The sequence below is a fragment of the Salvelinus namaycush genome, chromosome 1, assembly GCF_016432855.1.
Source record: "Salvelinus namaycush isolate Seneca chromosome 1, SaNama_1.0, whole genome shotgun sequence".
Lineage (NCBI taxonomy): Eukaryota > Metazoa > Chordata > Actinopteri > Salmoniformes > Salmonidae > Salvelinus > Salvelinus namaycush.
In genome coordinates, this window is record NC_052307.1 from 43,556,486 (window position 1) to 43,583,754 (window position 27,269).

General features: G+C 45.6%; 1 protein-coding gene across 1 annotated transcript in view; it reads left to right on the plus strand.

The window, feature by feature from the left end:
• The first annotated feature begins 364 nt into the window (after positions 1 to 364).
• Positions 365 to 27,269, plus strand: part of ptch1 (patched 1) — an 81,523-nt gene continuing 54,618 nt past the window's right edge. Inside the window, exons 1-2 of the mRNA XM_038988937.1 lie at positions 365 to 852; positions 2,068 to 2,260. Coding sequence (XP_038844865.1) covers positions 685 to 852; positions 2,068 to 2,260 — 361 coding nt within the window. The 5' untranslated portion in view covers positions 365 to 684. The remainder of the gene's footprint in view (positions 853 to 2,067; positions 2,261 to 27,269) is intronic.

Below are 27,269 nucleotides of genomic sequence, written 5' to 3' on the forward strand. Positions count from 1 at the left end.
GATCTGATTTGAAATCGACAAACTCCTGTCTTGGTTGCGCGCAAACGCACAAGAGGGCTGGCTTTCTGAAAGGCTCCCCTGAAGTTTGCGATGCACACACGAGGGTTGTCGGCTTGGGTGGTCGCTCTACTTTAGTGAGCTGTTGCTAAGCAGCTAATAATAGTCGTGTTTTCTGAGTAATTTTTGCCCTTCTGGAACCAATCAGATGCGAGAAATTCCGGCCATCTGACAGCCCTGGAGGCGGGATTTCGATTTCTTTTGCTTTTACCCCTCCTCCTCTGTCTCCAAATGGAGAGTGGTCTTTTTTCTCATCTATTGAATCTCAGAGTTTGCCGTGTTGCGCGGCCCAAGGGAAGACCACATAGAACACACAGAATGCTACGACCATCGAACGTTCCAAGCGGCAGTTTTGTAGATGGGAATCGATGTTTCCACTTTGCCTTTTAAGATAAATAACTTTTTTGAAGAGAAACGGTGAATGTGCGAAGCGGTGGAGACCTCCGGATCACGAAATGTTGGGATGGAAGGTGCAGACTTTGACTCGCCGTCTCCAACAGGAGTATGAAGTACTTTACGGGTGTGAGATCACCGAGAGTGAAACTTTGTTGCCTTGGGACATTACTACACGCTTTCGGGGAAATATTATAACGTGTAAAAGCAGAACCAGCACGAAGTCTCCGCAACATGGCCTCGGCTGCTAATGCCTCCTCCGAGCAGGAAAACAGGGACCCCGATCGGCCGAGGATAACGCGGAGGAACAGGGGGAACTATCGCACAACAGCGCCGGATTTGGAGTATTTGCAGCGACCAAGTTACTGCGATGCAGCTTTCGCTTTGGAGCAAATATCCGAGGTGCTTATTCTTTGACACGTTTGAGTGAAATTCTATGGGTATGGTTCTACTATATAGTGAAACCGCCCAACTTTGTCAAGTCGCTAGGTAACGGGATAGCTACGGGACGGGCAGAGTAAGGGGAGATGGGTTAGGGTGTAGACTAGAGCTATGCCTTGTAGCCTATGTTGTGATTTACTATTCAAGAATAGTTCACTTTTCTCGCATATCGACTAATCCTTATCCGTTTTGGGAATATAGGCTACATATTGTAGTCTATAAATTGTAACTTTCCAATAATGGTAGGCTACACTACAGGCTACAACGTTTCAATAACGGTCGCGCAACATAGGCAACACGGTGTAGGCTATTCCCTATTTTTGCACAATTAAAACGTGCATAAAAGTTTAGACCTATGTGTTTGCGTAACGGTCGTAAAATATTTTAACTGCCCAGACGTCTGTACGATATTATCTTTACTGTTCTCTTCTCCAAAGCAAAAATCCATGTGGCTGCCCTCTTCCGTTCACAAATATTGTCGTAGACTCACTCCCTCCGTGATGGCTACTCCACTCAGATCACACAAGTAGCTCAATGGGAATGGAATTGTGTTGTGTGTGATTTTGCGGCAGCGTAAAAACCCACGTGCATCTTTTGGGGGAATTGATATAATAATTCGATACAATGTATCATATCAAGGCTCGCGCGGTGTTACAACGTGTCACTGACAGCAAGCCTCGCTGCGCTTTCCAAACCTTGTCCGTCTGTGTGTGTGGTAAAAACAAAAAAGTAACGGACTATCCTATCGTCCAAAACCGCAGCTTACGTCGCTGGCTCGCCAACTCGATGTCTCTTTCCTCCCTCGACGTAGGAGGTCCAACCAAATCCTCCTTTGGCCAGATAAACAGGCCAACTCCGAGGTTCTTATTTAGAACAGTTAACATTGACGTACCTATTGAACACACTTCACATATACAGTAGGCTATAAAGGATAGCCTGCATATCAACAGCTCATGCATTACAGAAAGAAGTCCGCAAATTAAGTGTTGATCTAGAACGACAAATTGCACCAATCACACCAATGTCATAACACGTTCATTAACATGTTTTATATTATATGATAACCGTGATGTCCTCTTCCCATAACGCTACACCCCATTGATCAATAATGATAGGCCTACATCTTTGATGTTTGGGGAGTAATATTTATGCGGACTTTCTCTTGTCTTGTCGCAGGGGAAGGCGACTGGAAGAAAAGCACCGCTGTGGCTGAGAGCGAAGTTTCAGAGACTCTTGTTTAAGTTGGGCTGTTACATACAAAAGAACTGCGGAAAGTTTTTGGTTGTGGGCCTCTTGATATTCGGAGCTTTCGCTGTTGGCTTACGGGCGGCGAATCTGGAAACCGACGTGGAGAAACTCTGGGTAGAAGGTAAGAAAAGTATTTATGATTTTGGTCTTTTTATTTTGCATGTTGAATCGTCTTTCCTGTTTAACGTTTGGGAAGGGATAAGGTTGGGTGGGGTGGAGAGGGTGGGGGGTCTTCCAAACAAGCTGGGGGAATTGTTTATTATATAGCAGCAGTTTGACAAGGGGCCAGGTTACAACTTCAACATATTTTTTATTTAGTTTCATGTTATGGTTTTTGTTGCGTTGGATATGTTGAGTTAACGCTGCATGTGCGTAAAGAATGTTCACAGAGTAGCTCAACATTTTTCTTTAGGTTAAAAGAAAAGTTGTTATTAAGTTTATGAGAAGTTTTGGAGAAAGGAAATTTTGTCAAAGCCGCCATTTTGTGAGTGTGTGAGTGTGTGTGCGTCTGCCTGCCCCCAGCAGTTGAATGTGATCCGCGCACAGCTCGGAGACTGTGTGTGGTCCCGTTTTGGACAGCTCTCAACTTTCCAAAAAGATTTGTCTCCGGCTGAAGGAAAAAAGCGGAGTGCGGACAGAAACGCATGTTTACAAAAGTAGACCATCTGAAACTCAGGGTTTCGCTACTCTTCTGAGTTATGCAGAGTATATTTTTGTTGAAGGGGGGTCTTTGAGTATGGGTGGTGATTTTGGGGAAAGGGGGAGGGGTCGCGTTTTTTCTTCCTTTGATCTGCATTCCAGTAGTTTAGGACTGTGGTATTTGAGTCACGAATAGGTCATCAATTCACTTTCTTTTGAAATGTGGGCGGTTTGAAAGAGATCATACTTGGGATTTACGATTGAAATGTTATTGCCTTTTGGTCATGGTTGTTTATATCACATATGTGGCAGTATCTTTTAGTTATGTTTAGGTGGCCTGTGATTAGTGTAGCGACATATATGCCATCAAATAGAATAACATTTAAGAAAAAAGGAAAATTAAATAAGTTCAAATGAACAGGGAATCATCCCGACATACATTTTTTTAAATGACCCCTCCCATAGTTCCAGTTCTATAGCCACCCGTGCAAGCATTTTCAGTGTTTAAAGAGAGCATGCTCATCTGTGATGCAAGAGCAGTTCAGCTCTGGAGGGTCGCTCAAGCTCTGACAAGCTTTTTCTGGTGCAGTATTCTATAACCTACTAGATGTTACTTTAAAAGAACTGTCCAGGGTTTCCAGATTTCAATGAAATATGACCCATAATGAATATGAAATAGTTTCCCTTCCAAAAAGTGGTAATTGAGTATGTTAAAATGTCTATTTTTTGTGTTGGAATGGTAGGGGCATACCCCAACAACAGAAGGGTGTGGGTGTAAACCAGTCATTAACAATGTTCATGCTAGGAGACTGCTGATTGGCCAGATCAGCAAATGAGCCAACGTGACATCATGTTCTATGAGGAAATAGCAAGCAATTTTTAAATGTCTGTTTGAGATGTTATTGTTTTGTTGTGTCAAGGTGTCAGAACCCATGGTCGTCTACTGTAAATAGTTTCGCCAAGTTTATTGGGATGACTGATGGCTGTGGTTTGCATGCGCACACAAGTGCATGAGAACACACACACACACACACTATTCCCAGGTCTAGAGACGTGAGGGGTTCCAGATGCGGGTTGGGAGAGATGTGTTTGTTTAGATTAGACTGCACAGCTGAGGGATAGATTAGTACTGCCTGGTCAGCGGAGGGCTGTTCGGGGCTCGGCTCAGCACAGGGGAAACTGTGGCCCAACATCGACATGAGAGCAAAGAAGGAGAAAGGAGGAGGCGAGAGGAGGAGAGAAAGGAAGGTACGAGGAGAGGAGGAGAAGAAAGAGAGAGAGAGGACGTCTGTTTATGTTTAATTTGGATCCGTTCCTCTGTTTGCAACCTCTCCGTGAACCCACCGGGGAGCTCTGGCCATTAAGACACACACCATAGCGGATCTCTCATCGGAATTGAGTGGAGTTGCATGGGTGATCTCATGCTGCCTTTCGTCACCTGCTATGCTCATGGTAAGGGTTCATCCTGCTCGGTCCGTAGTTTAGTACTGCAGTCTTATTCAAGGAGAATCACATTCGGCTGCCCTGGTTGCGGTTGACTTTCTTCACACAATAATTACCCCAGTACCCATAACCACTAGGACTACACTCTCCCTTGGATACAGAAAGTTGTGTTTATTAGAAATGTCGAGGAATGGACAGTTAAATCAAACTGCTCAAAGTGGAAAGAGTAGAGAGAAGTGACTGTATCATCCAATAGGCATAAGAACTCAGACGCTTTTTTTGTGTGCTTTTTCTCTCTCTTTGGTGCTCTTCGGGGCAACAGGTTGATCTCTTGACTTGGCGGGAAGAAATGCGTAGATACAGTACACGTAGATGAAATTATGATTTAGGATGCAGACTTTATACGTAGTAGAGGTAAATGAAGCTGTGTTTACATTGATGCGACTAGTGACAGGAAGTGACCTAGCCTAAACAGGAAGTTACAGTGTCGTGGTGGGCTCTCCTATTCAAATATGGCTGCCAGGACACTTCTTTCTCAAGGCTGTTCCGATTCATCAGCGGTGTTTCGTATCACCAAACCCTTTGTGATTTTCTAAATCAAATAGATGACTAATTCCCCCTCTAGCAGAGACGTATCCGAGTAGAAAAGAAAAGGAAGAAAACTCCCTGGTCCGGTCCTCCTCGTGGCATGAAAGTAGAGCCATCCCATTCTGGGTTAACACAAACACGGGCCAAATTGTAAAGAAAATACCAGCGCCGGCTGAGTCTAATTAAAACAGTATGGCGTAAACATTAGTCTTCCTGTAGAGTGGCCCCTCGCTAGCTCTCTCTGGCGAGAGGAGAGGAAAGGGCTGGGGTATATGGAGCTGGGCTTTGACACTGGGAGAGGAATTGTGCTATAGCTATAGAAGCTATGGTATGGAGTTGGGGGTGGGGACAGGGGAGAGACTACGGTATTGGGCTATGGAGTTGGGGCAGTGTGGTGTCAACATTGGCCTTCCTGTAAAGCGGCCCCTCCCTCGCTGCCTCTGGGTGCTGAGAAGGCTGGGGTTTAGCAGAGAGGCTGGGGCTATGGTTAGGGGCTGTGTTTTGTGATTAGGGCTGGGGTTTAGCAGAGAGGCTGGGGCTGTGGTGTATGATTAGGTCTGGGGTTTAGCAGAGAGGCTGGGGCTATGGTTAGGGGCTGTGGTGTATGATTAGGGCTGGGGTTTAGCAGAGAGGCTGGGGCTGTGGTTAGGGGCTGTGGTGTGTGATTAGGGCTGAGGTTTAGCAGAGAGGCTGGGTCTATGGTTAGGGGCTGTGGTGTGTGATTAGGGTTGGGGTTTAGCAGAGAGGCTGGGGCTATGGTTAGGGGCTGTGGTGTATGATTAGGGCTGGGGTTTAGCAGAGAGGCTGGGTCTATGGTTAGGGGCTGTGGTGTGTGATTAGGGCTGGGGTTTAGCAGAGAGGCTGGGGCTATGGTTAGGGGCTGTGGTGTGTGACTAGGGCTGGGGTTTAGCAGAGAGGCTGGGTCTATGGTTAGGGGCTGTGGTGTGTGATTAGGTGTGATTAGGGCTGGGGTTTAGCAGAGAGGCTGGGGCTATGGTTAGGGGCTGTGGTGTGTGATTAGGGCTGGGGTTTAGCAGAGAGGCTGGGTCTATGGTTAGGGGCTGTGGTGTATGATTAGGGCTGGGGTTTAGCAGAGAGGCTGGGGCTATGGTTAGGGGCTGTGGTGTGTGATTAGGGCTGGGGTTTAGCAGAGAGGCTGGGGCTATGGTTAGGGGCCGTGGTGTGTGATTAGGGCTGGGGTTTAGCAAAGAGGCTGGGGCTATGGTTAGGGGCTGTGGTGTGTGATTAGGGCTGGGGTTTAGCAGAGAGGCTGGGGCTATGGTTAGGGGCTGTGGTGTGTGATTAGGGCTGGGGTTTAGCAAAGAGGCTGGGGCTATGGTTAGGGGCTGTGGTGTGTGATTAGGGCTGGGGTTTAGCAGAGAGGCTGGGGCTATGGTTAGGGGCCGTGGTGTGTGATTAGGGCTGGGGTTTAGCAGAGAGGCTGGGGCTATGGTTAGGGGCTGTGGTGTGTGATTAGGGCTGTTTTTTTGTTGGATGAGTTAGGAAATAAATTGAATGTTAGGTCTGAGGCTGGGGCTGAGGACATGGGACTGGAATTGGGGATAGGGCCTGGAGTTTGGACCGATGGAGTTAGGGCTGCTACTTGGCCTAGTTGCAGGGGGTTGGGCTGAAGCTGGGGCTAGGTCCCGTAGAGCAGGGCTGAAACTGGGGCTCCTATGAAGTCACTGACTTTGGGGCTCTATCAACCCCTGTCCAGTCTGTTTCCCCTTAATTTAACCCCTGCTTGCACAACACTCCTCCTCCTACTTATACCCTTCCTCCCCCGAGCCCAACGCCACCCCCCACTCTCTCTGTCTAACTCACACACACACACACACACACACACACACACACACACACACACACACACACACACACACACTCACACATGCATGCACACACATAGATACACACACAGAGAAAGAGAGCAGGGCAGAGTTTGAGCCCAGGGGCCACAGGCTTGGTCCCTCCGGGTCTTGGGGTCTGTGTGTGGAGGCGCCGCTATTTAAAACCTCACCTGATACTCACCCTGTGGCCCTGGTGTAGAGTGAGGACTCACAGCAGAGAGAGAGAGAAAGAGGGGGGGAGATAGGAGGAGGAAGAGAAAGGGCACAAAAAGGCCACAGCAGCTGTCACATTTAGTCCCTGTAGTTTTCTGTGTCTGGGAGTGTTTGTGTGTATGTGTGTGTGTCTGCTGCGAGTTTGAGAATGTAATAGCAGTGTGTCCGGGCACGTGTGCGTGTCCCTGTGTTCATTGCGCTGAGAGCGTGACAGTGTTTTTGTGTGTGTCTTATTTGACTCCCATCCTTCCAGCAGAGGGCAGTCCGATTTACTCGGACTCCTATTTTGTGGTATATCAATGTTTATTAGTGTAGTTTCTCTCTCTCCCATCTACTGCTGCTGCCACTTATGGATCTGCTTTGGTTGTCTATTTCACAGCAGTTAGTCAGGGCCTGGTTGATTCTCACGAAACTGCCACTTGACCGGAAAAAAACGTACAAACCCCCCCCCCCCCATAATTCCTCTTGGGTCACTAAGATTAGGATCTGTATTTATCTATTTGGTAATTGTTGTTATGTTTATTGATCAGATATGAATCGTTTTTAACACCATTTCCACAACTACCAACGCATAAATTCTCATTATCGCAACATTTTTGCGAAGTTCCAAAAGAGTAATAAACAAATCAATTTCAAATGTAAAAAAAACAAAAAAAAACATTGCTCACCTAATGAAAAAGCCTGAGTTAAACACAACACTAAAAACAAATATATTTAAAAGTACACTATTAAAATGTATTTCGTAATTTATCTCATTACTTCAACACATAACCTTTTCTGGATCTTGTTTTTTGTCATAATTACTTGTGTAGGTTATATGTTATTTTTATGTAAACATATTTGGATCAGGATCAAAGGGCACACTATCAGATTAAGACCAAATTACTAAAGTATATGTTTTATTTTTCCAAATATTTCAGAAATATTATTTATTTTTATTTAACCTTTATTTAACTAGGCAAGTCAGTTAAGAACAAATTGTTATTTACAATGACGGCCTAGGAAGAGTGGGTTAACTGCCTTGTTCAGGGGCAGAACGACAGATTTTTACCTTGTCTGCTCGGGGATTTGATCTAGCAACCTTTCGGTTACTGGCCCAATGCTCTAACCACTAGACTACCTGCCGTCCACCATCCATATTAGTGCGTTACGGTAATGATAAGCAGGTTTTAGGGATGACTATGCATGTTTCGGTAATGTGTGTTGCATAGTTTGTCATTGAAAAACTGTACTGAGCTCTATTAGAGGTTTAGTTACCCAATACATCAAACGGTGTCATTTGTTAACCCCAAATGATTTGCATAATACTAAAATCATGGATCTTAATGCAGTTGACTTAAATACCCCTTGTTTTAGCATACCGTGAGGTATAAGTACTGTACGTGCATGTATTTTCAACAGTCAAAAGCGGACTTAAGAATGGTCTTTACATGTATTACGAAGGTGGTCTTTACATCGGTGTATTACGAAGGTGGTCTTTACATCGGTGTATTACGAAGGTGGTCTTTACATCGGTGTATTACGAAGGTGGTCTTTACATCGGTGTATTACGAAGGTGGTCTTTACATCGGTGTATTACGAAGGTGGTCTTTACATCGGTGTATTACGAAGCGGATATGTGTGGTTCTAATCTATTTTAGATGGATTTTCTAAATTGAATTGTGTCCTATGGGCAAATGGCATAACATGATATGCCTATAATGTTAAAGTATGTAAATATGTGGAAAATGGACCAAACAACAGTATTGGTAATTGCTTAAACAGGTACAAGTCTCAAAATAGGGGATATCCAACTTTAAGTGGCGGGGTTGCTCTTTGCGGAAACACAAACTCCAGATTGTGGCTTTAAGTAAATTAAATGGGGTTTAACAACCATATTTCTTAACAATCCCTACTTGATCAAATAGCTGATGTTTTACAAAAAAATCTATACAACAGGTGTAAGCAGTGGTCCTAGTAAATCATTAAAGTTACCAGCACAGCACACCCATTGACTATACATTAGAATTAACTTATTATCATTACCGAAATTAATCGTTACCGAAACGGACCTAAAAATATTATAGTTTAATGTAAACTTCAACGAGTATACAATTTATGGGCAACCTACAGCAAAATATTACATTTTATAAAATGACCCGATAATAATGAGAATTTGGGTTGAAAATGTACAAAATTCAGGCAAAAATGTCAAATGTATTTAAAAAAGTCACTGTGCCATAAACTAGTCTTCAGAATGATAGTTGATTGTTGCAGATGCATTATGGTTTATTAACTCAATTTCCTACTGCCGTGGTTAAAAATGGTTTCATGAGAATCACCCGCCTAGTGTTGGTGTGTGTGTGTTCTCGTTCTGGAAAAGTTGCCAGGCCTTTGGTTAAGGAGGCTGTGCAGCAACATGACTTGAAGCACAGCAAAATGTTTGCGTGCCGTTGCCCTCACGACAAATAATACGTGGTTGGCTTGTTTTTGTGCTGCTAGAGGCCGAGTACTGTAATTATTTATTTTGGTCTGGTAAAAGGCCAATTTTGGCTGTTAAAGTTAGACCCAGCGATATGACATAGATGCAGAGACTAAACAGCGTAGTGTGACAATTTCCACAACAACTAAGAGCGTTGAAGTGTGAGGCTCAACTTCTCCGCTGTTTTGATCCTGTGGATACCGCGCTGTAGACAGCGCGAACCTGTGCACGTGTGCAGATACTGTGTGAGAATGAAGTCTTGCATCTCGCTCATCTCAATATTCGTGGCAACTTCATTTGATATCGGTGAACTGATAGGAGGAGGAGGGAGAGAGAGGGGGAAGAGGGAGAAGAGGGGAGGATAGAGAAAGAGACAGGGAATAGGAAGAGAAGAGGAGAAGGGAGGAAGAGGGAGAAGAGAAAAGAGGAAAGAAAGGGAACTTGTCTTCTTCTCTCTGGTCAGAGGATTGTGTTGATGGTCTCCTTGATTGAATTGTCCTCGTTTTGATGTGTATAGGAACACACACACACACACACACACACACACACACACACACACACACACACACACACACACACACACACACACACACACACACACACACACACACACACACACACACACACACTGAGTGATTGAGGAGCTAGTTAAATGGGAACGGCATGGCAGGCTAGTTCTTTCACCCTCCCTCTGCCATCCTAGACTTTTCCCGCACATTCTATTCCCCCCCATTTTGCCGACACAAGCAATCAAACATGCACAAATGCGCGCACAAGCACACATTGTAGCCTAATTGCACAGCACGTAAAATATACGCATTTACGTACATGCATGCAAATGTGCATGTGCGCGTGCACACACACACACAGAAAAACAAGTGGGCTCCAATTTCTTTGTGTTTATCAGTTGACTCCAAACAGGATTACGCCGTCAGTAGAATAACATTCCAACATGTTGTGTTAAACTTGACTAGTTGATGAAATGTGCAGGCGAACTGGAGAAGGATTTTGTGTTTGGAAAACACCATGGCTGTGGTAGTGTGCACTGAGTTATGGCTCTGTTTTTTAAAGTTTTTAAAAGTCATTATTTTAAAAGAGTGTACATTCCCAATGACGTATATGGCGAAATAAAGGTTAAATATGTTTTGAAAGTTATAACTCTAGTGTGTGTGTGTGTGTGTGTGTGTGTGTGTGTGTGTGTGTCGTAGAATGTGTGTGTGTGTCGTAGAAATGGACGGTCTCCCATTCACAAACCACCTCCTGAGATGCTTCCAAGCGCTGTGTTTACATTCTGCATTCTTTCAGACGCTCTTATTCAAAAACCAGAGCTCTGCGAATGACCGACCGCAAGAGACTCCTCCAACCCCCCCCCCCCCCCCCCCCCCCAGCTCCCCCTTCTTTCCTCTCGGCCGACAAGGTCTCTTTCCTCCTCCCCCCTCCTTCCCCTCTGGCAGGGGAGAGTGGCCCCAGAATGCCAGATGTATTGCAGAGTGAGGCACAGCAATGTAAACACACAGCCCTGCCATGACAGTCACGGTGGTCCTTCCTCCTCCTCTTTCCTCTCCTCGCCCCCCTCTCCTTCCCCTCCCTCCCAGTGCTGGCGGGCAGAGTGAGGAAAAGCAGAGAGAGAGGGGGAAGGATAGGGGGAGGTCCGGAGACGGAGAATAGTAGCGGTAGTGTGTTTGTGTTTCGGCTCCAGGGCCAGCGGTACAGGGAGCTGGGACTTGGGTTGAAGCTTGAAGCTGGCGGGCGATTGAGCTGTGTGTGTGTGTCTGTGAATATAAATGGCAATATTCTTTGATTTGCCTACCATGCGCTCCTGTGTTCCTTCGACAAACTCCGCACACACATCCCATCCCAGAAACAACAGCTCACAAACACAACGTCCCTCAAGGTCCTCTGAGATGTTAATGCTCCGTGGGACAAGCACACTGGGACAAACCCCCACCGGGCAGAAGCCCATCCCAGCAGTTAGTATGGCGAGGTGGAACACCTGTTGACCTAGTGGGGAACTGTCCCCTCCCCTGGCCTAGCTTGTACTGCAGGCTGCTGTACTGTGGGGTCCACTGGAATGTGTGATCGTGGGATACCTGGAATCAGGAGGCCATCTTACCAGGAAATGACAGCGAGATGGCTGGCTCAGATTGGCTGCTCCCAGTCATGTCATGGTCTGTTGTGGCTGGGCTCTGGGCCAATCATACGGCAGGACAGACGGACGGACGGACGGACTGATGGACGGACAGGAAGACAGGCACACACACAGAGAGATAGACAGACGGACGGACGGACAGGAAGACAGGCATATACAGAGAGATAGACAGACGGACGGACCGACAGGAAGACAGGCACACACACAGAGAGATAGACAGACGGACGGACGGACAGGAAGACAGGCACACACAGAGAGATAGACAGACGGACGGACGGACAGGAAGACAGGCACATACAGAGAGATAGACAGACGGACGGACAGGAAGACAGGCACATACAGAGAGATAGACAGACGGACGGACGGACGGACAGGAAGACAGGCACATACAGAGAGATAGACAGACGGACGGACAGGAAGACAGGCACACACAGAGAGATAGACAGACGGACGGACAGGAAGACAGGCACACACAGAGAGATAGACAGACGGACGGACAGGAAGACAGGCACACACAGAGAGATAGACAGACGGACGGACAGGAAGACAGGCACATACAGAGAGATAGACAGACGGACGGACAGGAAGACAGGCACATACAGAGAGATAGACAGACGGACGGACAGGAAGACAGGCACATACAGAGAGATAGACAGACAAAGTGCTGGAATATGCTGTTGGAATAAGAACATACGGAACAATATGTCATGTTGCCATGTGTATTAGTACTACACGGTGTGCTTATAATCATCTTATCAACTTTATTATGTACTTATTACGTCTATGTCACAGGTTGTTCATCATGACACAAGGACGCGCTATTTATGAAAGCACGGTTTGATTGAGCTGAATTGTAGTATAGTCGTGTTTTTTGCAGCGGGCGGTGTTTTTTGCAACATGAGCTCATAGTTTACTTTTTTGGATGAATGTCTATTTTTGATGCATTCATTCCTAGTGGTTACAGGGTTAAAAGAGAAACGACTCAAAGGTTAACAGTTTAGGTATTAATTCAGAGGGGTTAGGGTTAGGGCTATGGTTCAGGGTAGTCTTAAAAACAAAATGATGAAAAACAACCGTCAAGTATTATCGTGTAGCTAGAGCACAGTGAACTGTGGTGGCCGCAGTTCACTGTGCTGAACCACCCGCAGTTCACTGTGCTGAACCATCCGCAGTTCACTGTGCTGAACCACCCGCAGTTCACTGTGCTGAACCATCCGCAGTTCACTGTGCTGAACCACCCCCAGTTCACTGTGCTGAACCACCCGCAGTTCACTGTGCTGAACCATCCGCAGTTCACTGTGCTGAACCATCCGCAGTTCACTGTGCTGAACCACCCCCAGTTCACTGTGCTGAACCACCCGCAGTTCACTGTGCTGAACCACCCGCAGTTCACTGTGCTGAACCACCCGCAGTTCACTGTGCTGAACCACCCGCAGTTCACTGTGCTGAACCACCCGCAGTTCACTGTGCTGAACCACCCCCAGTTCACTGTGCTGAACCACCCGCAGTTCACTGTGCTGAACCACCCGCAGTTCACTGTGCTGAACCACCCGCAGTTCACTGTGCTGAACCACCCCCAGTTCACTGTGCTGAACCACCCGCAGTTCACTGTGCTGAACCACCCGCAGTTCACTGTGCTGAACCACCCCCAGTTCACTGTGCCGAACCACCCGCAGTTCACTGTGCCGAACCACCCGCAGTTCACTGTGCTGAACCATCCGCAGTTCACTGTGCTGAACCACCCGCAGTTCACTGTGCTCTAGCTACACGATGATACTCGACGATAGTTGATGGAAACGGCGCGTTGTTTTTCATCATTTTGTTTTTCAAACATCCAGAATCTCTGTCTATTTCTAGTGATCAGGCTGTTTTTTATGTGTGCTGGTGAGCTCATTCTTCTGCATTAGATAGAGAAACACATCTTGTGTGTGTGTGTGTGTGTGTGTGTGTGTGTGTGTGTGTGTGTGTGTGTGTGTGTGTGTGTGTGTGTGTGTGTGTGTGTGTGTGTGTGTGTGTGTGTGTGTGTACAGGTGTACGTGTGTGTGTACGTGTGTGTGACATAGAAAGGCAGAATTATGCTACCTTCCATCTCAAAATGCAAAAAATATTATCTCTAGCTTTTCTTTGTCTCACACTCATACCAATTGATATATCATTTAGCTCGACCTCTTGAGTATTTTGGGTGGAACATGCACACACACGCGCACACACACACGCGCGCACACACACACACACTCACATTTTCCTTGCCTTATTTTGTCTTCTTACCTCACTCAAATCCAGTGGACTTGAATAGGGTTTCTTCAGGGGAGAGGGAACTGAATGCAGGCAGCAATGTGGAAGAATCTGCCCATTGAGGGCTGCGTGAGTGTGTGAATGTACACCTCGGGCCCAGGGAAGGCTGCATTGGGAGCTAGCCGACTGCTAAATACACCCATTGGAGGGGCTGCAGGGCTGGACAGGTGATTAGCATAATTAGGAGAGCGGGGGCCATACATATGGTAATGTTGGGGTGGGGGGAGCAGGCACTGGCAGCTGGGGTGTCACATTTGTGTCAGGGGTCGGGGAGGGGGGGGGGGCTCGGGGGTATTGTGCTACAGCTGCGGGTCAGAGCACCCCTCTCCTTCGGTGTCGATCGATCGCTCTCTCTCTCTCTCTCTCTCGCTCTCTCTCTCTCTCTCGCTCTCACGCTATGTGTCGGTAGCTTTATCTCTCTCCCCCTGTTTCTCCAACTCTCTCCCCTCTGCATCACTCACCTCACACGCCCCCACCCTCCTCTGCTTCCCTCTGAAAGCTGTAGGAGAGAGGGGGGTGAGAGCTTTTGCAGGTCAGATAGGGTGTCAGCTCTCAGCTCATATTGGTACCTTGGCCTGTACAGCAATGCTGCTTCTCTAAGCAGATGTGGCAGACTTTCCCATAGTAGCTATTTTCTGTCGGAATGAAAGCAAAACACCTCATTTCAAACCACACTTTTAGGTAACTGAATGTGTCATGCTTAGAGACGTGCAAAACTCTTTCCTCCAAAGCAACTTGATCTCAAAGGGAATGTTGTGCGACGCATGTGCAGTTACTTAACATGACCACGTCATAAGCCTAGCTACCCCATAAGCTTAGCTAGCCCATGAGCTTAGCTAGCCCATAAGCCTAGCTAGCCCATAAGCTTCGCTAGCTCATGAGTTTAGCTAGCCCATAAACCTAGCTAGACCATGAGCTTAGCTAGCCCACGAGTTTAGCTAGCCCATAAGTTTTGCTAGCCCACGAGTTTAGCTAGCCCATAAGCCTAGCTAGCCCATAAGCTTAGCTAGCCCATGAGCTTAGGTGGAACTGGGTATGAGGGAAGACTGGAGGGTGAGATGAGATGAGACTGGGTATGAGGGAAGGCTGGAGGGTGAGGTGAGGTTGGAGTAGGTATGAGGGAAGACTGGAGGGTGAGGTTGGACTGGGTGTTAAAAGGCTGGAGGGTGAGGTGAGGTTGGAGTAGGTATGAGGGAAGACTGGAGGGTGAGGTTGGACTGGGTGTTAAGGGAAGGCTGGTGGGTGAGGTGAGGTGGAACTGGGTATGAGGGAGGACTGTGGAGGGTGATGTGAGGTGAAATTGGACTGGGTATGAGGGAAGGCTGGAGGGTGAGGTGAGGTGTGACTGGGTATGAGGGAATGCTGGTGGGTGAGGTGAGGTAGAACTGGGTATGAGGGAAGACTGGAGGGTGAGGTGAGGTGGGACTGGGTATGAGGGAAGGCTGGAGGGTGAGGTGAGGTGTGACTGGGTATGGGGGAAGGCTGGTGGGTGAGGTGAGGTAGAACTGGCTATGGGGGAAGACTGGGGGGTGAGGTAAGGTGGGACTGGGTATGAGGGAAGGCTGGAGGGTGAGGTGAGGTGGGACTGGGTATGAGGGAAGGCTGGAGGGTGAGGTGAGGTTGGAGTGGGTATGAGGGAAGGCTGGAGGGTGAGGTGAGGTTGGACTGGGTGTAAGGGAAGGCTGGAGGGTGAGGTGAGGTGGGACTAGCTTTGAGGGAAGGCTGGTGGGTGAGGTGAGGTGGAACTGGGTATGAGGGAAGACTGGAGGGTGATGTGAGGAGAAATTCGACTGGGTATGAGGGAAGGCTGTAGGGTGAGTTGATGGTACAGTTGAACTCTGACCCGTGTCTTGTAAGGATCAAATACTTCCTGGTTGATTGACAGCAGCATCAGGTGGGAGCCTGTCGGATGAGAAACGTATGGGAAAGAAAGAGTCAAATAGTGAGAGAGACAGATAGACAGACAGAGAGAGAGAGGAAGAGAGACGTATAGACAAAGAGAGAAGAAGAGAGACAGATAGACAGACAGAGAGAGAGAGAGGAAGAGAGACGTATAGACAAAGAGAGAAGAAGAGAGACAGATAGACAGACAGAGAGAGGAAGAGAGACAGAAGAGCCGAAGTTGGGAAGACAAACATTACAGTCGAAGGGAGAGGGTACAGCATTTGAGTGAGCGATATAAACAGAGAAAATAGTAACAGTTGTGAGTATTAATGGTATTATAATACATTTTACATTACTTTTCATAATGCAAATGGTTAATAATAATAATAATAAAGGCCTTTAACCTGTCTGGCACCAGTGGGACCTCGACAACAGCAAGTGAAATTGCAGGGCGCCAAATTCAAACAACAGAAATCCCATAATTAAAATTCCACATAAAATTCCACATAATTAAACTTCTTGTAAATTCAACCACAGTCTCTGATTTCAAAAAGGCTTTACGGCGAAAGCACACCACGCGATTATGTTAGGTCAGCGCCTAGTCACAGAAAACCATACAGCCATTTTCCAGCCAAGGAGAGGGCTCACAAAAGTCAGAAATAGCGATTAAATTAATCACTAACCTTTGATGATCTTCATCAGATGGCACTCACAGGACTTCATGTTACTCAATAAATGTGTGTTTTGTTCGATAAAGTTAATCTTTATGTCCAAAAACCTCAGTTGAAATTGGCGCGTTATGTACAGTAATCATTGTCTGAAACAAACATCCGGTGAAATTTCAGAGAGCCACATCAAATTACAGAAATACTCATCATAAACATTGATGAAAAATACACGTTTTATACATAGGATTAAATATAAACGTCTTGTTAACCTTTCTGAACAACCCATCCCGGATCCGGGATACTTGTCATCAGCAACGCTGAATAGCATAGCATAGCGCCACAGTCAAATAATATTACTAGAAAATATTCATATTCATGAAATCACAAGTGCAATATTGCAAAACACAGCTTAGCCTTTTGTTAATCCACCTGTCGTCTCAGATTTTGAAATGATGCTTTACAGCGAAAGCAATACAAGCGTTTGTGTAAGTTTATCGATCGCTCGACAAAACATTAAGTACACTTAGCATCAGGGAACTTGGTCACGAAAATCAGAAAACCAATCAAATTAACCTTTCTCGCCCCGGGGTTCCGCTAGCGGAACACCCACAACATTCCGCTGCCTTCGCAGCGCGCGAAATTCAAAAATATATTTTTTAAATATTTAACTTCCACACATTAACAAGTCCAATACAGCAAATGAAATATAAACATCTTGTGAATCCAGCCAACATGTCCGATTTTTAAAATGTTTTACAGCGAAAACACAATATATATTTATGTTAGCTCACCACAATAGCCAAACACACAACACCATGTTTTCACCGCCAACATAGCTTTCACAAAACCCACAAATAGAGATAAAATTAATCACTAACCTTTGAACAACTTCATCAGATGACAGTCTTATAACATCATGTTATACAATACATTTATGTTTTGTTCGAAAATTTGCATATTTATAGGTATAAATCGTAGTTTTACATTGCAGCCACCGTCACAAATAGCACCAAAACAGCCAGAATAATTACAGAGAGCAACGTGAAATACATAAATACTCATCATAAAACATTTATGAAAAATACATGTTGTACAGCAAATGAAAGTTTGTACATTTATGTTTTGTTCGAAAATGTGCATATTTATAGCTACAAATCCTGGTTTTACATTGTGAATACGGAGCCAAAATGCACCAAATTGTCTGGAGAAATTTTGGACAGTCACATAATCTAACCAAAAAACTCATCATAAACTTTACTAAAAAATACATGTTGTACAGCAATTGAAAGATACACTGGTTCTTAATGCAACCGCTGTGTTAGATTTAAAAAAAATAACTTTAGTACAAAGTACAGCATGCATATTGTGAGACAGCGCCCAGCAATTCTTCGCCATGTTGGAGCCAACATATACCACAAAAATACGAAATAACATCATAAATATTCCCTTACCTTTGATGATCTTCCATCAGAATGTAGTGCAAGGAGTCCTATTTCCACAATAAATCGTTGTTTTGTTTTAGAATGTCAATTTCTTCTGTCGAATTAGCAACTTTGGCTAGCATTGTGGAGCGAACATGTCCATCAACTCTTGGCGCATGGAACGAAAAATTCCAAAAGTCACAATAAACGTCGAATAACCTGGTCAAACTCGGTTGAAAATCCATCTTTATGATGTTTTTCTCATATGTATCCAATAAATTCCAAGACGGAGCATTTCGTCGTGTATACCTAACGCATTTCAGAAGACAATGTGGGGTTCCCTGGTGCACGGCTAAATACTGCCAATAGGGCGGACCTGTCACTCCAAAAGCTCTCATTCGGTCTCACATCAAGCTAGACACCCCATTCAACATTCTACTGCCTGTTAACATCTAGTGGAAGGCGTATGAAGTGCATACAGATCCATAAATAAAAGGCAATTGAATAGGCAAGGCCTGACACAGAGCCCCATTTTCAGAATTTTCACTTCCTGTTTGGAAGTTTGCTGCCAAATGAGTTCTGTTTTACTCACAGATATAATTCAAACAGTTTTAGAAACTTCAGAGTGTTTTCTATCCAATAGTAATAATAATATGCATATCGTATGATCTAGAACAGAGTACGAGGTCGTTTAATTTGGGCACGATTTTTTCCCAAAGTGAAAATAGCGCCCCCTATTCACTAAGAGGTTAATCGTTTACCTTTGATGATCTTCGGATGTTTTCACTCACGAGACTCCCAGTTAGACAACAAATGTTCCTTTTGTTCCATAAAGATATTTTTATATCCAAATACCTCCGTTCGTTTCGCGCGTTATGCTGAGAAATCAACAGGAAAAAGCGTTCACGACAACGCAGACAAAAATTCCAGATAATATCCATAATGTCCACAGAAACATGTCAAACGTTTTTTATAATCAATCCTCAGGTTGTTTTTCAAATATCTATTCGATAATATATCAACCGGGAGTGTTGGTTTTGTCACTAGGACCGGGAGTAACAATGGCTGCCTTTCTCTGTTGCGCACAACTCACTCTGAGAGCCCCCACCTATCCACTTACGCAATGTGGTCGTTCTCGCTCATTTTTCAAAATAAAAGCCTGAAACTATGTCTAAAGGCTGTTGACACCTTAGGGAAGCCATAGAAAAAGGTATCTGGTTGATATCCCTTTAAATGGGTAATAGGGATGCATAAGAACAGAGAGGTTTCAAAAACAGAGGCACTTCCTGATTGTATTTTCCTCAGGTTTTAGCCTGCAATATCAGTTCTGTTAAACTCACAGACAAAATTTTGACAGTTTTGGAAACTTTAGAGTGTTTTCTATCCTAATCTGACAATTATATGCATATTCTAGTTTCGGGGGCTGAGAAATAGGCAGTTTCAAATGGGTACGTTTTTTAGCCAAAAACGAAAATACTGCCCCCTAGCCTTAAGAAGTTTAATCCAGCCGCTGTGTCAGATTTCAAAAAGGCTTTACGGCAAAAGCACACCATGCGATTATGTTAGGTCAGCGCCTAGCCACAGAAAACCATACAGCCATTTTCCAACCAAGGAGAGGTGTCACAAAAGTCAGAAATAGAGTTAAAATTAATCACTTACCTTTGATGATCTTCATCTGGTGGCACTCCCAGGTCTCCATGTTAGACAATAAATGTTCATTTTGTTCGATAATGTCCCTCTTTATGTCCAAAACCTCAATTTTGTTGGTGTGTTTAGTTCAGTAATCCAAAGGCACAATGCGCGCTCTCAACATCCAGACGAAAAGTTTAAAAAAGTACAATAAAAGATCGTAGAAACATGTCAAACGATGTTTAAACTCAATCCTCAGGTTGTTTTTGTCATAAATAATCAATAATATTTCAACCGGATAAAAGCTTCGTCAATATAAAAGGAGAAACAAGAAAGGCGCTCTCCCGATCACGCGCTTGGCTCATGTCTGGAAATTTCCACTGTCTACTCATTGAAAGTGGTGTATCTCCCTAATTTTCAGAATAAAAGCCTGAAACAATGCCTAAAGACTGGCCACATGTAGAGGAAGCCATAGAGATCGTGAACTGGGTCCTAAGTCTTTGTATGGTGGATAGGCTTTCAATGGAAAAACAGCCTTTCAAAATAATAGTACTTCCTGGATGGATTTTCCTCAGGTTTTCGCCTGCCATATCAGTTCTGTTATACTCACAGACATTATTTTAACAGTTTTGGAAACTTTAGAGTGTTTTCTATCCAAATCTACTAATTATATGCATATCATAGCTTCTGGGGCTGAGTAGCAGGCAGTTTCATTTGGTCACGCTTTTCATCCAAAATTCCCGAATGCTGCCCCCTACCCTAGTGAAGTTAATTTGTTACATTCATTGCTAAATTGACTAAATTTGACCACAGAGATATTTTATGTCCAAAAAATTTGGAGACTCCGCGAATGGGGTCCTCAAGAGCTTAAGATGGGGATTTGGTGGTCCCCAGAGTTGAAAAAGTTGGGAACTGCTGAGATAGACAGAGCAAGGTAATATGATAGACAGACAGAAACAGGGAGAGAGACAGGGAGAAACCGGGAGAGAGACAGACAGACAGACAGACAGATGGGCTGCAGATGATGATCTGGAGGGTATGGGGCTGTTGGTGTGTCATGGTCGCTGATGGGTCGGTGGCAGTGAGGTGACCTGGTTCTAGAGACTTCCATGTCACTACAGGGGGTTTGGCTGAGAGAGCCCTAATCCAGCTAATCCTGCCCCCCCCCCCCCCCCCCCCCCCTGCAAACACACACACACCCACCCAGACACACACTCTGCCACCCTACTTCCAGCCTTAACCCCCTCCCCCCCAACCACTCCGGCTGCTGTGATGTCAGGATATGGGTTTGAGTTTGCAAGGGGTTGTTCTTATGTTGTGGTGTGGGTTGGAGGGGTGGGCAGGGGTGAGGGGGCACGAGGGGGCCGGGCCTATTGTATTGAGCCCCATGCAGCCACCATGAGACAAGCCTATCAGAAGCCAGTGTCCTGCTTGAATGGAGAGAGGGGGAGAGAGAGAGAGAGACAAGACCTCCGAGGTAAGAGAGGTAGAAGAGAAGGGGAGGGGTGGGGTGTGATGTCAGCTCCTTAGAATCTACTTCGCCCCCCTTTTACCCACTCTGTCCCCCTCTCCTCTCCTCTCCCCTTCTCTGGGTTTAATCTCTCCCCCAGTTTGAGAATAGGAGGGGGGGGGGACACACACCAGGGGTTAATGTTATACAACAAACTAAATGCCCTCACTGAAGGCACGAACACAGTGACACACACACACACACACATTACCTCGTTGCGTTGGAATTAGTGGATGTGTGCTGTTTATTCTATTGAGGTTCTTCTAGTGACGGGGGTTAGCTTCAACTGCAGTATTGCTCTCTTGGAGATGACAGGGACTGACTGACTGATTGACTGGGGTTTAAACCGTATTTGGTGGCTCTACTCTGGTTCAGTCAGCACGGTGTCGTAAATCACACAATCTATTTCACCTGGGGTAGCGGTACTCGATGCCACAATTATGCAATCATTTCAATTTCTTTTTGGTTTTGAGAAAGAGGAGATCAATGGGTAAAAAGCCCCTAAACGACAGGGAGAATCCCAAGAAAGAGGCCTGTATATTGCTGAGATAACACTGTGGAGTAGTTGTGGTGGAAAGGAATAGGCAGCAGGCTACCTGGCCTGTTTTTGCTGAGATAACACTGTGGAGTAGTTGTGGTGGAAAGGAATAGGCAGCAGGCTACCTGGCCTGTTTTTGCTGAGATAACACTGTGGAGTAGTTGTGGTGGAAAGGAATAGGCAGCAGGCTACCTGGCCTGTTTTTGCTGAGATAACACTGTGGAGTAGTTGTGGTGGAAAGGAATAGGCAGCAGGCTACCTGGCCTGTTTTTGCTGAGATAACACTGTGGAGTAGTTGTGGTGGAAAGGAATAGGCAGCAGGCTACCTGGCCTGTTTTTGCTGAGATAACACTGTGGAGTAGTTGTGGTGGAAAGGAATAGGCAGCAGGCTACCTGGCCTGTTTTTGCTGAGATAACACTGTGGAGTAGTTGTGGTGGAAAGGAATAGGCAGCAGGCTACCTGGCCTGTTTTTGCTGAGATAACACTGTGGAGTAGTTGTGGTGGAAAGGAATAGGCAGCAGGCTACCTGGCCTGTTTTTGCTGAGATAACACTGTGGAGTAGTTGTGGTGGAAAGGAATAGGCAGCAGGCTACCTGGCCTGTTTTTGCTGAGATAACACTGTGGAGTAGTTGTGGTGGAAAGGAATAGGCAGCAGGCTACCTGGCCTGTTTTTGGAGGTCAGAAACGTTTAGGTAGAACGGAGACACCTTGGTGATATGAATGAGGACTAAGGTCAGCCACGTCTCCTGAGAGCACATAAGATGTGTGTCATTGATGAAACACAGCTGCATACACGCATAGGGTTGCAAAGGGGAGGGTATATTACTGGAAACTTTGTAAGTAAACTTACCAGAAATGTTGGTATCTTTCAAGGATTTTATGTCATCTATCACAAGACATCTAATGGCCCTTTTGGGTGCTTCAGATTTGTGCAGGTGTCTGTAATTATCTTTGGCCGTCTGTGTCGCCTTATCACGTGAAACATATTAAATAATTAAATAATACATCATTTTTTTATATATATAGAATGAGAAAGCTGTAAAACGTTATCCTAAATATAAACCAAATTAGTGAATATCGTTGGTGTTTAATATGAGGGTTTCAGCATGAAATATCCTTTATATTTTATCATTTTTTTTCTCAAACTTTTATATATTTTACTGTGTCGGTATGTTTTGGCGTCAAACTGGTGTCAGTTGTGAAAAAGTCAGTAGTTGGAAGAGTTACAGAGTTAATTGAAATTAATGCCACTGTTGAGTTGATACTTTTAAATGAATTAATAAATGAATTAGGCTAGTTCCTCTTGAACCATATGGTCTATCTACCAGGAACTCACTGACAATATGGACACAGATATAAAAATTAATACTATATATGAATTCATTTAAAAAAAAGTTTTTTACAAATATAAATGACCAAAGTTACGACAGATTGCCATAGATTTTCTGTTAATTACCAAAATTACTGAAGATTCCGGTAACTTTGACAAACTACCGGTAGCTTTGCAACCCTACACACACACATGCTTGTACTAGCATGCACACACAGACACACGAGTGAGCACGCTCCTGCACGCATGCACGCACGCACACACACACACACACACACACACACACACACACACACACACACACACACACGCACGCACATTTTTGATCCAGCTGGGGTGTTAATTTCACCCTGAGGCCGGGCGAGTGTTGACCCCAAAACGATGTAACCTCGTGAAGTGTGGAATTCTCCAAGCCTGAGGTCGTAATGTGCTGTTTCCTGTAGAGAGAGGGGGACAGAAGGAGAGGGAGGAAGAGAGAGAGAGAGAGTATTCGCGTATGCGCGTACGTGTTTGTGTCTCTCTGCATTCCTCTTCTCTGTCCTACCCTCGCGTCGTCGTTGTAAACTCCAGAAGATCGGGTGAGCTTGGAATGTGTTCAGAACATTGGACTAGGAGTGTTCTTCCCAGTGCACCATTAGGATTGGTCAGTTTGTACTCATCCTTTCCGTGACTCCTAGCAGACTGAGTCAACACTTAACTTGTCCCTGTAACGGCATCATAATTCAAGAGTAGTGTAACAAGTACTGTCGTTGTTCGTTGTTATACTGCACTTAGGACTAAGGTTACCGCTGAAAGGGCAGTGTAACCATGAGTAATCACAATACTTACACAGTACTAACACAAATCATTACATGGTTATAAGAACATTGTCAAGTGCTAGTCAGACTTGTTAGTGCACTTTGAAAGAGTGTACATGCTCAGTGTGTCCTCTAATATAGTGTTGCGTGGCGCATTGTTGCGTGCAGTGACATTGACCTTGTCCCGTCCAGAAATAACCCCATTAGCCTCCTATACCCTACACCCTAAAGCAGACTCTGAGAGGACTGGATAGGTGCAAGCAATATGGCGGAAATTCAGAGGGAAAGGTAGAGAGGCGTAACACATAGCTTACACCCATCAAATTCTCTGAGGTCTACACTAGTGCCTACGGTCTAGGGGGCTGTTTTTGGACAGGACACACACACACACACAGTTCCATGAGTTGTAAATCAGTTCCATGCTGGCCTGTGTGTGTGGGTCGTGGTAGATGTGGGGGAGCGGTTAGAGCAGGAGAAAGCATGTTTCTGTCCGTCTCTGGTTAGCTCAGGCCTGCTATTAATGATGTCGATTCTAAACACGCACTCGACCCGGATCAGATGGGAGCGCTGTGTTTGGGTCGGGGGGGGGGGAATCAAGTGTGTTTCCCTAATACGCACAGACATGGCCCCCTCCCTCCGCGTTGCTCTCTGGTCTGCCTGGGTGGTCTGGTCCTGCACAGAATAGCATGCTTATGTTCAACTTTAACACGATTACAATAGGCTGAAAATATTCCACCTATGCCTGTTTCATGTTTCATGAATTGTAGTCGAGCAATCGGATTAGAGCATATAAAACATAACAGATTTTTCAGCTCGGCATTCTCACAGAGCTTTGCGTGTCTCTGCGTGTGTGTGTGTGTGTGTGTGTGTGTGTGTGTGTGTGTGTGTGTGTGTGTGTGTGTGTGTGTGTGTGTGTGTGTGTGTGTGTGTGTGTGTGTGTGTGTGTGTGTGTGTGTGTGTGTGTGTGTGTGTGTGTGTGTGTGTGTGGGATAGGCAACAATATGCCAGCCAGTGACATGGCTGATGGAATAGCGACCTGTCTTGACACTCTGCGTCATGTTAGTCCGACAATGGTCAATGGTGAGCAGAGATGGTCTGTGGCAATGACTCAGTAGAGCTGAAATGCTCTGTGTGTCAACCTCACCAGCTAAGCTTCCCGAAGCCAGAGGCGGTGATGTCTGGCCTTCAAGCTAGAATCCGTATTTGGTGAAACAGTGTCACTGTTCGCCCCCCGTGGCCTTTGTCATTGTTTTGGTTTTGTTGATGAAACGGAGGAGAGGAGGGTCCAGCAATGATGTCCGAGGGGAAAATAACAGTGTTTGTTGAAGAAACTTCTTTGTTGTCCCAAACGGATGTGACAGTTTCACCAAATACGGATTACGTCTTTAAACAGGACAAGACAGATCAACGCCAGCCTCGGGCCGTGCACGGCAGATCACCTGCTGCGTATCGACAAACGGTGGCGGCTCAACATGTTAATATCATTGGGAAGTGAACAGAAAATTACTTCCGATGAGGCAGAGATGGAGGCAATGATGCCTCATCCTAAAGGGAAAAATCCCCCCCCAAAATTGATTAGCGTTTTCTTGCAGCTTTCATTGGATGTTTCAGCATGTCTGAGCGAGGTAGTGGCCAGCAGGATTGGAGGGCTTTGGGAGGTAGAGACTGAAGGAGTGGCCAGTAGGATTGGAGGGTTTTGGGAGGTAGAGACTGAAGGAGTGGCCAGTAGGATTGGAGGGGTTTGGGAGGTAGAGACTGAAGGAGTGGCCAGTAGGATTGGAGGGGTTTGGGAGGTAGAGACTGAAGGAGTGGCCAGCAGGATTGGAGGGTTTTGGAAGGTAGAGACTGAAGGAGTGGCCAGTAGGATTGGAGGGTTTTGGGAGGTAGAGACTGAAGGAGTGGCCAGCAGGATTGGAGGGTTTTGGGAGGTAGAGACTGAGGGAGTGGCCAGCAGGATTGGAGGGCTTTGGGAGGTAGAGACTGAAGGAGTGGCCAGCAGGATTGGAGGGTTTTGGGAGGTAGAGACTGAGGGAGTGGCCAGCAGGATTGGAGGGCTTTGGGAGGTAGAGTCTGAGGGAGTGGCCAGCAGGATTGGAGGGTTTTGGGAGGTAGAGACTGAGGGAGTGGCCAGCAGGATTGGAGGGCTTTGGGAGGTAGAGACTGAAGGAGTGGCCAGCAGGATTGGAGGGTTTTGGGAGGTAGAGACTGAGGGAGTGGCCAGCAGGATTGGAGGGCTTTGGGAGGTAGAGTCTGAGGGAGTGGCCAGCAGGATTGGAGAGTTTTGGGAGGTAGAGACTGAGGGAGTGGCCAGCAGGATTGGAGAGTTTTGGGAGGTAGAGACTGAGGGAGTGGCCAGCAGGATTGGAGAGTTTTGGGAGGTAGAAATGTTTTATTCACCTCGCACAGTAAGTCAAAAAAGTAATGTTTACATAATATATATATATATATTTTTTTTACATCCATTCAAATTATAATAGTTCTTCACAGTATTTGAAAAATCTTTCCAACACTCTCCCCCTCGATAATCAGCATAGCTGATAAATAGGCTCTGGGCATGTTGCGTGTATTGGTTTTGATCTTTCATCTTCATACGATAGCAAAGCTGTCCCCTTCATACTTTCCTTGTCAATTAATTATCTTATAGCCTACTTTCGGAAAGCCTACACTCTTAAAAAAAAGGTTTCCAAAAGGGTTCTTTGGCTGTCCCCCCTTTTGGTTCCAGGAAGAACCCTTTTTGGTTCCACGGAGAACCTTTTTGGGTTCCATGTAGAATCCTCTGTGGAAAGAGGTTCCTACATGGAACCTAAAAAGGTTCCACTTGGAACCAAAAGGGTTCTTCAAAGGGTTCTCCTATTGGGACATCCCGAAGATCCATTTTAGGTTCTAGATAGCACCCTTTTTTTTTTCTAAGAGTGTAAGGTAGGCCTAGATTTTCTTATACGTTTTAAGGAAAGGAGAAATATTTGCTCTTGTGTCTGACACGCTGGTGGCTTTGATTGGCGGGCGCTTTTACGTGCATGTGAGAGTAGGCTGATTCTCTCTATAGGCCTATACGTCCGTTCAGAAAGTTTCCTAAAGTAGCCTGTCTGCACTCCATCTCTTTAATGAGAATCAAACACTCCTGTCGCGATTTCATCTTTTCAATAGCTTAGCCTACGTTATATCTCTCATTACGGCGTCCTCTCTTTGAAGGAAATGTGTCAATGCCAGTGCCGCGGAATGGCCGCAGCGGCACGGTTTGTGGCGTTATGTGAATATTTCGGGAAACGTGGGAGAAAACCCATCGGACTTTGTCTGAATCGTTTGTGCGTCAAAATAGGATTTTGTATTTCGAAAGTATGTATGCAGAAAAGCCAACAGACAAGGACAACGTTGGCATTCGTCTGTATTTTGACTCTTTGAAAATGTGACAGATCTTATCCAACCTGGCATTTCTTCATTTGTTGATTCATATTTATAAGTAATAACCTGAGTAATACTAATGAAGTGCCATGGTAATAACGAAGTGTAATGGCTTGTTTCAAGTAGGTTTTTATTTAGAAGCATATCCATGTAAACAAGTGTACAAACAGAATTCGGACTTTTTGACCTCCCGCCTAAACGGTTACCTCGGTGACCGTGTACATTGGCCCGGCCAGTTACCTTAACCTCACATTCCAAGACCGTCACAGCCCTACCATAAGGCTGCTTTTGTAGCTGGAGGGGCTGGGAGCTCAC